This window comes from Drosophila mojavensis, unplaced genomic scaffold (assembly GCF_018153725.1).
Source record: "Drosophila mojavensis isolate 15081-1352.22 unplaced genomic scaffold, ASM1815372v1 contig_136, whole genome shotgun sequence".
NCBI classification, from domain to species: Eukaryota; Metazoa; Arthropoda; class Insecta; order Diptera; family Drosophilidae; genus Drosophila; species Drosophila mojavensis.
Genome location: NW_025318667.1, coordinates 21,850,348 through 21,862,714, shown reverse-complemented (window position 1 = coordinate 21,862,714; position 12,367 = coordinate 21,850,348). Strand labels below are relative to the sequence as shown.

Here is a 12,367-nt window from a genome sequence, read left to right as displayed (position 1 = left end):
ATGTATGTGTCAAGCGGTGGAAAAAATTATAATGAAATGCAAGAAGACTGTACAATATGTATAAAATATTAATATATTGGCCGTTAAATATAAACAATTTACACTTGGCGCTATTTTGTATATAAAAAGGCTCTGCCAAAGCTAAGACGACAATTATTGTCAACAATTAAAACGCAGCAGCCGCGATAACTTGGAAGGCCATATAAGCGGTAGCAATCAGTGCCACAAAGAAGGAGAGCGCACGTGCGGGCTGAGGCACCACGACAACGGCATAGACCAGGGTATGGACAATGCGTGAGATGCCAACAGCACGGAACAGATTGATGGCCAGAAAGGCGCTGGGGTTCGTTAGTGTGTAGAGCAGGCCGATAGCGAAGAAGGGCAGAATGTTCTCCAGATCGTTGCGATGCGCACGGCGCACACGCTCCACATTGGGGTCATCGAATTTAACCTTCAACTTTGGTGACATCAAATCCTCCGGATTGGCGAATGTCTAGAGAGCCAAGCGAAATAGCAACAACAATAATTGATAAATGCTCTCATAATCTATGCACTTTCACCTGCTGACCGGACTTTGACCTGGTAGCAACGGCTCCACTCTAGCTTACCTTGGTCTTGAAACGTTGCATGGCTGTAAGCAAAGACATGGCCAACATTTTGACCACCAACACACCGGCCCAGAACGTAAAGCTCTTGAACACCGGGTTGCTTAGTGTAAGCAGTTCCAGACTCATCTTTCTAATTTGATTTATTTACACGTTTTGTCAACTAACAGTGACTGAACCGCTTTCGTGCGTTGCAAACTATCAACTGGCGTGAGCGCTGCCTATATTCTTATTATATGCATGTGCGTAGGTATGTACATATGTATATATATGCCGGCGTATGCTCCGCTCTTTTGCGCGCCTTTCTCTATCTCTCTCTATACTTCTCTACTGTGCTCTCTGGCACTCTCTATCGCTTGTACGCTTATGTAGAAAGCGCCGAGTCAGACTGACACTATCAAAACAAAAAGAGCCCACATACACACACACACATATACATACATACATATATGTATGCATGTATATAAACTTACCAAAGTTATAAATCTCATAAGGCCTGTAAATAGGCTCATCGGAAACATTTTGAGCACCAACAACGCCGTCCAGCCGATATAGCAGCGGAACACCTCATTTTCCAGCGAGATTAGCTCGTATTGCAGCATTGTTTCGGCTTGACATTCACTTGGAGATTGACTCGCATTCTATAGCCTAGCCCCAACTACATGCTATATATGTATGTATGGATGCACTATGCACTTACATTTCTCGTGGGATGTCAATTCAATTCTACCGACAGCTTATCGGCATAATCTTAACTAAATAATTACTAAATATACGATTCATAAATGAACCGGTTTTGCTAGCCACTTAATTCCCCCTAAAGACATGTGTGACAGAGTCAGTAATATATGTACATATATATCTGTTTATATGTTCTTTGTTTACATTTAACCCTTGTCGAACTGGAAGATTGTTCGACTTCATAATTCAAAATCAATAAATATTAATTAACAATAAATTAGTTCGTGATATATAAACAACGTCAAGTCCTACAGAATCATTACACTTTATTTTAAAAAAAAGTTGGGTAAACCCTATTTTAGAGTATACCTCTAATGTTACTAGCGTCACATCTGCACATCAGAGCGATTAAATGAATTGACAAAAGCTCAAATAAAAAAAATAAAAATTACTGTAATTGCCGTGAATTGAAAACAAAAAGCGAATAATTTTCAAATTAGCCCAGATGCAACGATTTGGCGGGGGGCCTAGTATTAGTATAGAAATGCTGACAGCTCTAAAATTACTTACATGCACATTTAGTTGAAAGGCATTACGTGAGAGATCATTTAAAATTGCAAATAGAATCGATGCTGATTCAATTTCAAAATAAATAAATTATTAAGCTATGTGCAATGCAAAAGTCTAGTTTACATGAAGTAAACTTCATCATATCAAGAATTACGTGACTCTGATCATGACGCACTCAGATAAAGTCTTATAATGCATATAAGTCCTTCAATTGACGTTGTTCCCTTAAAGGTTTTATGTTAATTTTATACAGCTTATAAGCATATGCGTATAAGACTGTGAATCAGGTTTATATATGAGTTTTGTACTTAAAAATGTTGTGGGACTGCTCAAGCTTAGCTTATAAATACGCTCGTACAAACTCGTATTCTCTTTAGGATATTATTAGACTGCTCTAGCTCACACTTATACGAACTCTTCTATTTCTTATCAGACTACCCATTAGATCTTTAAATGGAACTATTTCCTTATGGATCTTAAGACACTGCTATTGCTTAGCTTATTAACCAGTTTAGACACGCTTATAAGGAGTATAAGACTTTCAATCAGCTCTTGGTGTTATTCTCTTAAGCATTTAACGACACTGATCATGCAAAGCTAATGCGCTTATGCTAATTCTTATAAGTATAAGACCCGATCAGTTCTCTAAATGATATTCTTCGAAAATTAAAAAATAAAATAAATTTTATAAGACTGCTCTAGCTTATAAGCACGATTTTACTTTAAAGTTTTTATGACACTGATCTAGCTCTAAGACAAACTCTTATATTATGTATAAGACTTTCAATTAGCTCTCTAATTCGAGTTTTCCCTTCATATACTCTGCAGTTAAGCCAATTTTGATGACACATGACTTGTGGCTCGTTAACCATTTTCTTTTATTTTCCTTAAAGATCCATGCATAATTGAAAAAAAAAAAAAATCGAATTTGAACTGACAAGCTCTGTTCAAAATGAACTCAAATTTGCAATTTCAACGAATCTAGAGCATAGCCAAGATCTAGCCAAAGGACGGGCATGGCCCATGGCTACGGTGCTCTCATTCAAGAGACCTTCATCAGAATTTAGTGAACAAATTAAAAATGCCAACTTATGCGCGCAAAGCTCAGTTGCAGCTTAACTCAATCAGCTGCAAGTTTGCTTGAAATATTCCTAGTAGTTGTAGTTGTTGTTGTTGTTGTCTTACTTAAACTAAAGTGCGCTGTAATCTCTCATCATAATCATCATCATCGTCATCAGAGTCAGCAGCAGCGTCTCCGCTTTTCATCGTTGGACTGAGGCCCAGTTGTGGGTCTGTCAGCATTTTGCCAAAGAAAACCGCAGGCGAGCCGCTCTTCAGAATGAACTGCCTCTTCCTCCAACGATTCTTGAGTGTAATTAATTAATTTCGCGCTCATTTAACTATGCGCCCATTGTTTGCTGCTGCTAAACATAAAACATAATGTGCTGAATTTACATAACATACGGATGGGGCTGCAATTGCAGCTCAGTGATCGTTCCGCATTGGTCGTGCACGCGCGTCGCATTCAACTCGAATTCCGATCGCCCTGGGCGCAGGCTCTGCTCAAAGGATATCAGAAGGGAACAATTAAATTATTTTATTTTTTTTTATTTTGTTGTGCTTGTGCGTACAATGTCTCACGGTGAACGAAAAGGTCGCCTGAATGTGGTTAAATTTTTAGAATTGGTAAATCAATTTGTATTCTGTTTAAAGTGCAAACGAACCATAAAAATGAAATAGTTAAGCAAACTAAAATCTCATTACAATATAATTATATGGCTTTACACTTAAATGCATAAGAGTGCCCTAGTCAGTGCCTGACTAGCAGATACCCTAACTGCTGTGCCGAATAGCTAACCAAAACAGTATTCGAGTTCTAAAAGAACTCAAAGAACTTTGATAACTCTGGTCAATGGAAAAGTATGAGCTAGGCTACATATGTATACAATAACAGTATTAGCTTTGCTATTGTAGAACAAAACTTAACTTTCTAGATCTGCTATATGAGTACTTATGTGCAACATTCCAAGTCTCTAGTTGCTCAGATATATTATATATGCAGTGCTAAATTAACTCTGCTGCTGATTCGAATTTACATATATATATAGGTTACAAGATCTATATATATATATATATTTATGAGTACGAATAACCACTTTCAATAGATTCTCAGGGTCAACAAAAACATTGCTTCCTTATAAGAGGCTTCATGCGTATACACATACGTATAAAAGAAAAGTAGCTATAATCCCTATCGTGGAATACTATGGCCCCTCAACTTGTGCAAGTTCTTTAAATATTGTATGATATGTATACAGTACACATACATATGTACCATACGTACATACCTATATTACATATACTGATAGTTATACAATACAAATATAGGCACACTTCAGTTACATATACGTATGCACTTCACTTTCAGTAAACAATTAGGGCTTTTCCATTGATTGTTTTGGTGATCTTGCAGCTGATCGCAGCGTTTCATATATATTATATTATATATGCGTATCCTTGTACTTGTATTACATATACATATACATATACATACCCTTATGCCATATAGAAAATATTATAAGTATACTTAAATTACACATACTTACATTTCAGTAAACAATCTATGTTCTAAATGATCTTGCAACTGAACTTATATATATTATTATTATATATTAGCATTTCTAGACTAAACATTTCGCTCTGCTTCAATATATATATATATATATATTTTTTTTTAGGCCTTTTCCGTTGCCTGCCTAGTGCTGCACTTCTATAGCTTTAACGATCGCGACATTATGACCTCGTTCATGGCGACGGGCACATTCACTGGGTATATTATCGTCGTCATAGGTGTGTTCGCAGGTAAACCCCAATCAATCAGCATGCATGCATGAATCCATTGGCAGTCATTATCAATGCTTTTATATCCTCCAGGCGTTCTGATGCGTGCACCCATTCACAAACGCATCGACATCTTCTTCAGCGTTCTGGGCTGCGCCCTGTTTGTGGCTAGCGGGATCTTCATAATCGAGGCCTGGGAGTTCTCGTTTCGTACACGCACCCGGGATCTGGCGCTGATCAAGGCATCACTGTCCATTGTGAATGGTGTGCTGTTTGGTTTCGATGCGATCTTTACATTTCGGGATAAATAATAGCTATCATGGTCAACAGACCCCCACCCACCCACATTTGACGCTGCATTTACAATCGTATTATACTTAAGAGACAGATACTTTCTGCATGCATACATACATACATACATAGAGCAGACATACGTACATACATACATGTTAGTTATGAAATCATAAATAATGTGTGACAAATGTAAAAGTAAGGCAAAAACAAAAATTAGGAAAAGGGACTTTGCTCTATTGCTAATACATAATTTGTTTTTATTCTTTTCTTTTTGCTTTTAAATAGTTTTTACAATTTTGTGTGCAATTTCATGTCAATAAAAAAATATACATGTGTATAATATATATAAAAGCCCGCATTGTGCATTAAAGGTGATTACAATTAGGCTAAACACACACAATACACACATACACACAGACACACACAAACAAACACAGAGAGCGAGTGAGTGAGTGAGAGCGCGAGAGAGAGAGAGAGAGAGAGGGAGAGACACACCCTCACTTGTAGCGGTACATCAATTAGCTGCTGACATGGAAATTCATGATGCGTTTATACATTGTTAAAGTAGTTAGATTTAAATTTTTATTGTGTTTGCTTTGTTTTTGCTTTTGTTGGTTTTCCATGATTCATTGACGTGAGAAAAATATGCACGTCGTCTTAAGTCATCATCACCATCATCATCATCGTGTTCTGGGGCATCTTTGGATGTTCTTGTTCTTGTTGTTGATGTAGCTGCTGCTGCTGTTGTTGTTGCTGCTCTGAGTTGTTCTGACGTTGTTGTTGTTGTTGTTGTTGTTGTTGTTGTTGTTGTTGTTGTTGATGTTGATGTTGATGTTGTGTTGCGTTGTCTTAGGCAGAATTGTGTATGTTAAGGCGGAAAATATCATGAGCAACGAAATAGGTACCGGCATTGGCTTTCAACACAAACACCTGAGAGAAAGCGTGTGGAGGATCGTCGTCGCACTGTAATTCGATTGAAAATGCATTCACATTACATAATATGTCAGCAGTAGCTAATAGCAATATTAAATAGAGCAATAATTGCGTATCATGTGTGCGGATCAATACGTGCTCAAAGATTAAACAAATTAGAAATTAAGGAGATTGATTAGAAGAAATTTGAAGGAGCAAAACAAAGTTGAGAACAGATAAATAGACCATATATACGCCGCATGAATGAATGGATATCTTCGGTGTACCGAAGCTCAAATACTCTTGCAGGAAATTTAAATAAACTATATCTCATGTACACTATGGACTTGTATATTGATATCTCATATATAAACAAGAACTTGATCTTTGACTATTCACTGAGTCCACTACATAAATAAGCTGATACGATAACATTTTCGACATTCTATATTCTAAATAAATCATATAAGACGATAATATACATATATGTATGTATCTTTATATATTGCTTGCTATTCATTTACATTGATAGCCCATTTTTGTACAAAAATAGAAGCTTCTATTTAACGATTTTAAAATACAGTATAATATATATACAGTATAATTGATCCGCTTCGATCATATCGATCTCATCAACTTGTATCCGGAAGCCACGCACTCGACAATTTGACTGCAAGGACACTCCATCCACATTAACTGATCCGAGGCAAAAAGTGCATAGAAGAAGCATCGCCGCGTGGTAGATACCGTTAAAACTATGCAATGCCAATAGTTGTTAATACTTTCAACAATAGCAATGACAATAACCTGCCTGTAGAGTAGAGCATAATGATCGCATATTGGCGCATCCGGCGACAGAATGGATACAGCTATAGTTAGGTCTGTCTATGTATGAGTGCATATATGTATATGTTTGTATTTATGTACAGAAATTGTTGTTTTGTATGCGAGTAGTGTGTGTTGATTGTTAGCATGGTTCAATAGAACAGTTATACCAAAAATATTTAACTCATTTAGTAGTAGGTCAATGTGGCAATTAACTTTTTGTTACGATTAGATGCAACAGAATGCTGTTTACTTTGCCTGGCCAGGATCGCTCTCTGAGTGTGATTTTGATTGTTGTTGTTGCTGTTGTTGTTTGCTGTAGCTGTTGCATTCGGCCGAGCTGATTGCGATTGGCTACACATTGTGCAGCGCAAGCCTAAAGATGTCGTGCTGCACAAAGAAGCTAACGCCCACAGGTTTCAGTACAAAGGTCTGAATATACGCATGCGGCTGATCCTCATCGGTCTGCATCAATATAGTCATATATGTATATATATATAGTTTCATATATATATGCAAACCTTCTTTATATAGATATATCGTTTTAATGCTCAAAGCTCTCATATGGTTCTCACCTGTAGTCGTCCGAGGACATTTATCAAAACACCACCATCAAATGTGGGCTGCGAGTCTACCGTTGTAATTACTCGAGTGATCTTTTGGAAAGTGAGGCTCTATATTACCAAAGAAAGACACAGAAGATAAAACATCAATTGCATTTCAATTTAGCATTACTCACCTGGACTTTCTCAAGTATTTTTGGCGCTCCTTGGATTTGGTGTCCTTCGAAAGTCATAAAGGACTCCGTTGCCTGGGAAAATGAAATGAGAAACATTTATAAAAATTCGATTAGTTTGTGAGTGTGTGTGCGCGCGTGTATGTGTGTGTTTGTGCATATACATATACAGCAATATATATATATATATATATATTTATATATTTGTATATATATACACACACACACATACGAATTATGCATACAACATGACTATTCGTGCAAATTTAGCATATATGAAGACGTCTGTGTCTATGTATATGTATGCGTGTGTGTGTCATACTTTTATATGGGAAATTTCGAGAAAGCCACATTATACCCTAACCTGTGCACACATATACATGTCTGATATTTATTTAATTATTGAACAGCATTTTTTGAGCGGCGAAATTCACGAAATAATCATTTGCGCGCTCTTTTTATCGGTGCGAGCAAGAATTATGCTCTAGGCATTTTTGTCAAGGGCGCCATGCGCGTCACCTCTGCGACTGGGAACAATAATATTGCCCTTGTTCGTGTACATACATACATATATGGCAGCCAATGATGTAGAGTGTGTATGCTGCTTAGGTTCCCTATCGAAATTAAATAGTCAAAGAGTTTCCATTGCCCAATGTGGGACGCCACTTACGCTGTAAAAGTTTACCACATTGGCGCGGTTCGCCGGGTCGTCAAATATGCCATAATATTGCTGAACGAAGCCTTTACCAATATCTTCGTATTGTGGATTTAGTGCCATTTTGTTGATGAATTATTTAGTTAATTATAATTGGAAGTCTTGACTATAATTTGAGGCTAACTATACAGCTTATCAGATATTTTGGTTGACTTTATGAAACTAAGAGACACAGAAAACGCGAGACACGGCGAAAGTGTGACCAATAGCGAGCACCACCTACATTCGCATATAATTTTCTTTTCAACATAATTCAATTATTTCGATTACTCGATTATAAACTAAAAACATCGATAAGCAACTAAAAAGTGTGTTGGTAATAAAAAACATAAATTGATTCTGCAATAATTTGGCTAGTCTCCATACTATACCTATTTTTGAATTTGCTTCTAATTTTGTTTTTGTTTTGTTTTATTTTATTTTCATTAAAATTTTTCATACGTACACATATGGAACGATGGAAAAGTCAATGTATTATTTGACTTTAAAAGAACGGTAACACTGCAACACTCTGAATTCCAAACGGCTGTGCGTTTCGTGCGCAAAGCGATTAAAGAGGTTTTAGTATTAAAATGTTAGCCTTAGCAAATCTTTCGCAACTTTGTCGTATTTGCCTGCGACATTTGCGCCAGCAGCAGCAACAGCAACAGTCACCAAATGCAACACCAGCCAGAGATACTCATTATCTGCAAAGGAACAAATCGAGCTACAATTCGAGGGCTCTTCCACACTTGGCAGAAATGTTGAATCAGTTTTTTGCCATTGACATTTTTCAGCAACCGGACACCTTTCCACAGCAAATATGTGCACTTTGCTACAATGCCATGGAATACTTCCAGCAGCTATGCACCGTCGCCGAGCAGAGCAACGAGATGTTGAGGCACCTGGAACTGACCTTGATTGAGCAGCCAGAAGTTCCGATCCCAAATACAGGCTCTGATGCTATTGCTGCGGATGCTGATGTTGATCACTCGGTTGGTATATACAAATCTTTACAGTTGAGTCAGCTAGTTTTAGGGCTGAGCTAGCGTTTTTGCAGTTGCCGCTTGTGAAAACGGAGCCCATGGAAGATGAAGCCGAACATCAACAAGAATACGATTTCGAGCACGACAGAGATGCCGATGCTGATGCTGGCTTAGATGCTGATGCCGATGCTTATGCTGATGCAGACGTCGACGTCGATCGCAGCCGGGCTTCAACAAATGATGATGAGACCGTCATGAGCAGCTGTGCAGCAACAGAGGAGGCAGAAGCAGAAGCGGAGGAGGCGGCAGCTGCGGCGGCGGTTGCTGCTGCCAACAAACGGAAGCTGCTCGCCTGCGAGCAGTGCGGCAAGCAGGTGTACAAGCTGCCTTATCTGGAGGCGCACATACGCAGCGTGCATGAGGGTCATCCGAAGCCGTTCCTCTGCCGCAACTGTGACAAAGCTTTCACACGATACGAACAACTGCGCTCGCATGTGCGCAACGTTCATCCGGCTGTGGCCGCTGCCACAAAGGCAGCCAGCGACGAGCTGGAGCTAATCTGTGAGCAATGCAATCGCCGATATAGCACCAAAAATGCGCTCGGTGAACACCTGAAACGGCATGCAAAGGAGAAGCCGCACATATGCGAACATTGCGGTGCTGCCAAGGTAACGCGCACCGAGCTGCTCACCCATCTGCGCATTCACAATCCGGACTGGGAGAAGTTCAAGTGCAAGCAATGTCCACAGCTCTTCCGGCATAAGAGCGCCATCAGCAGGCATGTGCGTGTCGTCCACGAGGGACAGCGACGCTTTCAGTGCGGCCATTGCCAGAAGAGATTCGGAACCCATGCCTCGCAGCTGCGGCACGAACGCCTGCACCTGGATAGATATTAATTTGATCAGAGCTAGTGTATTAATAACATTCCAAAAACTATGTTATGTATATGTATTCGATTCCAATTTTGTAAAAACTGTATTCTATTTTTTTTTAACAATTTATTTACATCCATCAATCACATCGAGCACATTGATATATGCACAAAAAAACAAAGCTCAGCTGCTTAGCAATAAAGCGAGCTTTAATTAACGTTAATTGTAAATGTTTTTATAACAGGCCGTACTTAACATTCCTGTTATCCTGGATATCTGGTTAATCTTATAATTTAACAATCTCAACAGTCTTTGATTGCCATATAACTATGCCTTAACAATTATTTTTAACAGTCAAAACTCAACACTCTTTAGAACTAAAAATTCTGTAGAGCTAAAAAAGAGCATATAAATATTTTTGTACAATTTAATAGAAGTTTTATAGACAAATATGAGAGCCATATTTATTCCGGCTACCTTTTAGTCTGGCATACCGAATTATATTTAACATATATATATATTTTTTTTAAGATTTGGGTGTACTTATTATATTTGATATTGGAAAATATCTGGAATAGGGAAAGCCAAAAAAACAAAATTTTGGAGTTAGTTTCCATGACCTTCAGCCTTCACTCTCTATATAGAGCTACAGACATACCCCATTAGCTATCCTGCTTTGAGTAATCAACACAAATCAGTCCGTCCATCAGTCAATCGGTCCAGTCATCATAAAAGTTGCTGAGACAATTTTGATACACAATATGAATTATTTGAACAGTTGAAGTGAAAGTGATCCTAGCGTATAATCCGTGCCGGGCCAGCGCAAAAGTTGCCAACTTGCCGTGAGCCGAACTCTTTGTTAAACCAATTCTTCATGGAAACCACCCAGTACTCCATTTGGCAGTCGTGCGTGTGTATCTCGATGAGTTGATTTAGCTCCCTCTGAACGTCCCTGGCCAGCTGCAGCTCGTTGTCGTCGAAGGCGTCGCAAATCCTGTGCACCAGATCGGGGCGAATGTTAACAACGACCAGACTGCTGCAATTGAAGCCGGACATGAGGCCGCTGGCCAGCAATGCCGTGGATGCCAGCATGACGACACGTCCGAAGCGCAAACAGCGCTGACCCATCTCCAGATCGGCGCTGGCATAGTAAAGACCCATAAAATTCGGTATGCACTTTTCGGCCTTCGAGCAGAACTCAACCATGTCTACTGCAAGGCAGATACAAGCATTACAACTCGGAGACCTTGGCTTTTGCATTAGCAGCGGCAACTTACGCTCCACGCCCGTCATCGAGGGCATGTGATAGTAGAAGAATGGTCGGGTTGGGCAACGGCTGGAAACATTCAGGCAATATTGAACCAATTGATCCACATTGTGCGGACGATAGAACAGCTCAGGTAGTGTGACAACGCCGCTAACGCGTACCAGCTCGGCGTGGGCGGCCAGCGAGAGGACATCGGGCAGCGGCGCTCCACCTACCTGAACCATTATCATCAGATTATGCCGGACGGCGGCACGCTGCCAATATTCGCAGTTCGCCTTGCGTTCGCGCACACGCATCATTGGACCCTCGCCGACGACGCCATTGATTAGGACTCCCGAAATCATTTGACTGCGTAGCCATTCCGCATACCGATTAATGGGACGCACGTCCAGAGATCTACGACTGCACCCACATACATATATATATACATTCATGTGCGTGTATATAGGTGTTTGTCGGCAGATGGTTTATAGACTCACTCATCGTCCTTGAAACAAGTAAAGACCGGGGCTAACAGTCCCTGAAATCTTGAATTGAATAACCCTGTTTCCTTGGACGGTGAAGTCGGTGTTGTAAGTTCGCTTTCTGCTTGCTCGTCGTCTTCTTCTTCTTTTTCGGCCCCCCGCTCTACAGAGAGTTTTTAATTAGTTTATACTATGTATAGAAGAAAGATACGACATAGATTACCTGCAGTCGCTGGCAGTTGGGGCTCACTGATTCGGCTTTCCGATGATTGCGGGCCCTTTTCACGTTTTGCCTCCTCTGTCTTACGAAACCAGGCCATAGCGCCGGGTAGAGGCAAAGTTGTCCAGGGCTACGATAAATTTTGATGAAATATTTGTTTGAATTGAGCGAAAAGTCGCAAACTGCGCAGTAAATAAACGTATTCATGTATGTGTATCAATACAAAGTAGGTGCTGGTGCTAGCGCATATTCAAAGTTTGGCGGCATTTTCCGGTATGACCAAACATTGTTTACCAAAGCTTAAATATCGGTATACTTTAACTGCTGAAAACAAAAACAGAACACTAATTTTATCTAACAGAGATAAAAATCGTTTGACTTGTGAGAATGATATTTACTG

General features: G+C 39.5%; 5 protein-coding genes across 11 annotated transcripts; 2 read left to right on the top strand and 3 right to left on the bottom strand.

The window, feature by feature from the left end:
• Positions 1 to 55: 55 nt before the first annotated feature.
• On the bottom strand, positions 56 to 1,222 carry LOC6584447 (microsomal glutathione S-transferase 1). Of its 2 annotated transcripts, none has more exons than XM_015161540.3 (2): positions 1,079 to 1,222; positions 56 to 493 (listed from the first exon to the last, which is right to left on the bottom strand). In XM_015161540.3, the coding sequence occupies exons 1-2, from the start codon at positions 1,205 to 1,207 to the stop codon at positions 167 to 169; spliced, it is 456 nt and encodes a 151-aa protein (XP_015017026.1). In that variant the 5' UTR covers positions 1,208 to 1,222; the 3' UTR covers positions 56 to 166. The 2 variants fall into 2 exon arrangements, with proteins under 2 accessions (XP_015017026.1, XP_002010102.1); XM_002010066.4 differs by lacking the exon at positions 1,079 to 1,222 and adding an exon at positions 609 to 819.
• A 2,110-nt stretch (positions 1,223 to 3,332) lies between these two features.
• On the top strand, positions 3,333 to 5,157 carry LOC6584446. The gene is made up of 3 exons (XM_002010065.4): positions 3,333 to 3,542; positions 4,595 to 4,718; positions 4,791 to 5,157. The coding sequence occupies exons 1-3, from the start codon at positions 3,489 to 3,491 to the stop codon at positions 5,006 to 5,008; spliced, it is 396 nt and encodes a 131-aa protein (XP_002010101.1). The 5' UTR covers positions 3,333 to 3,488; the 3' UTR covers positions 5,009 to 5,157.
• Positions 5,158 to 5,550: 393 nt separating this feature from the next.
• Positions 5,551 to 8,414, bottom strand: LOC6584445 (probable nuclear transport factor 2). 4 transcript variants are annotated; one of them, XM_032732517.2, is made up of 5 exons: positions 8,135 to 8,409; positions 7,468 to 7,539; positions 7,304 to 7,402; positions 5,813 to 5,954; positions 5,551 to 5,776 (listed from the first exon to the last, which is right to left on the bottom strand). In XM_032732517.2, exons 1-4 carry the CDS (start codon positions 8,240 to 8,242, stop codon positions 5,841 to 5,843), a joined length of 393 nt encoding a protein of 130 aa, XP_032588408.1. In that variant the 5' UTR covers positions 8,243 to 8,409; the 3' UTR covers positions 5,551 to 5,776; positions 5,813 to 5,840. The 4 variants fall into 4 exon arrangements, with proteins under 4 accessions (XP_032588408.1, XP_043867583.1, XP_015017025.1 ...); XM_044011648.1 differs by having other exon boundaries at positions 5,551 to 5,782; positions 8,135 to 8,408; XM_015161539.3 differs by lacking the exon at positions 5,551 to 5,776 and adding an exon at positions 6,982 to 7,193 and having other exon boundaries at positions 5,781 to 5,954; positions 8,135 to 8,414.
• Positions 8,415 to 8,543: 129 nt separating this feature from the next.
• Positions 8,544 to 10,239, top strand: LOC6584444 (zinc finger protein 525). Of its 2 annotated transcripts, none has more exons than XM_002010063.4 (2): positions 8,544 to 9,153; positions 9,219 to 10,239. In XM_002010063.4, exons 1-2 carry the CDS (start codon positions 8,752 to 8,754, stop codon positions 10,038 to 10,040), a joined length of 1,224 nt encoding a protein of 407 aa, XP_002010099.2. In that variant the 5' UTR covers positions 8,544 to 8,751; the 3' UTR covers positions 10,041 to 10,239. The 2 variants fall into 2 exon arrangements, with proteins under 2 accessions (XP_002010099.2, XP_015016775.1); XM_015161289.2 differs by having other exon boundaries at positions 9,063 to 9,153; positions 9,208 to 10,239.
• Positions 10,240 to 10,425: 186 nt separating this feature from the next.
• On the bottom strand, positions 10,426 to 12,328 carry LOC6584443 (N-acetylneuraminate lyase). Of its 2 annotated transcripts, XR_001449078.3 has the most exons (5): positions 11,971 to 12,328; positions 11,763 to 11,910; positions 11,294 to 11,685; positions 10,675 to 11,227; positions 10,426 to 10,585 (listed from the first exon to the last, which is right to left on the bottom strand). XR_001449078.3 is itself a non-coding variant. In XM_002010062.4 (4 exons), exons 1-4 carry the CDS (start codon positions 12,065 to 12,067, stop codon positions 10,812 to 10,814), a joined length of 1,053 nt encoding a protein of 350 aa, XP_002010098.1. In that variant the 5' UTR covers positions 12,068 to 12,328; the 3' UTR covers positions 10,426 to 10,811. The 2 variants fall into 2 exon arrangements, 1 of the variants encoding a protein (XP_002010098.1); XM_002010062.4 differs by having other exon boundaries at positions 10,426 to 11,227.
• Positions 12,329 to 12,367: the final 39 nt, after the last annotated feature.

Coding starts and splice junctions, on each gene's coding strand:
- LOC6584447 (XM_015161540.3), bottom strand. CDS start 1,207: ATGCTGCAATACGAGCTAATCTCGCTGGAAAATGAGGTGTTCCGCTGC. Junction 494..1,078: donor TTATGAGATTTATAACTTTG/GTAAGTTTATAT, acceptor TTGGCTCTCTAG/ACATTCGCCAATCCGGAGGA.
- LOC6584446 (XM_002010065.4), top strand. CDS start 3,489: ATGTCTCACGGTGAACGAAAAGGTCGCCTGAATGTGGTTAAATTTTTA. Junction 3,543..4,594: donor TGGTTAAATTTTTAGAATTG/GTAAATCAATTT, acceptor ATTTTTTTTTAG/GCCTTTTCCGTTGCCTGCCT. Junction 4,719..4,790: donor CGTCATAGGTGTGTTCGCAG/GTAAACCCCAAT, acceptor TATATCCTCCAG/GCGTTCTGATGCGTGCACCC.
- LOC6584445 (XM_032732517.2), bottom strand. CDS start 8,242: ATGGCACTAAATCCACAATACGAAGATATTGGTAAAGGCTTCGTTCAG. Junction 7,540..8,134: donor ATGTGGTAAACTTTTACAGC/GTAAGTGGCGTC, acceptor TCATTTTCCCAG/GCAACGGAGTCCTTTATGAC. Junction 7,403..7,467: donor AAATACTTGAGAAAGTCCAG/GTGAGTAATGCT, acceptor TTGGTAATATAG/AGCCTCACTTTCCAAAAGAT.
- LOC6584444 (XM_002010063.4), top strand. CDS start 8,752: ATGTTAGCCTTAGCAAATCTTTCGCAACTTTGTCGTATTTGCCTGCGA. Junction 9,154..9,218: donor ATGCTGATGTTGATCACTCG/GTTGGTATATAC, acceptor GCGTTTTTGCAG/TTGCCGCTTGTGAAAACGGA.
- LOC6584443 (XM_002010062.4), bottom strand. CDS start 12,067: ATGGCCTGGTTTCGTAAGACAGAGGAGGCAAAACGTGAAAAGGGCCCG. Junction 11,911..11,970: donor CCAACTGCCAGCGACTGCAG/GTAATCTATGTC, acceptor AACTCTCTGTAG/AGCGGGGGGCCGAAAAAGAA. Junction 11,686..11,762: donor ACTTGTTTCAAGGACGATGA/GTGAGTCTATAA, acceptor ATGTGGGTGCAG/TCGTAGATCTCTGGACGTGC.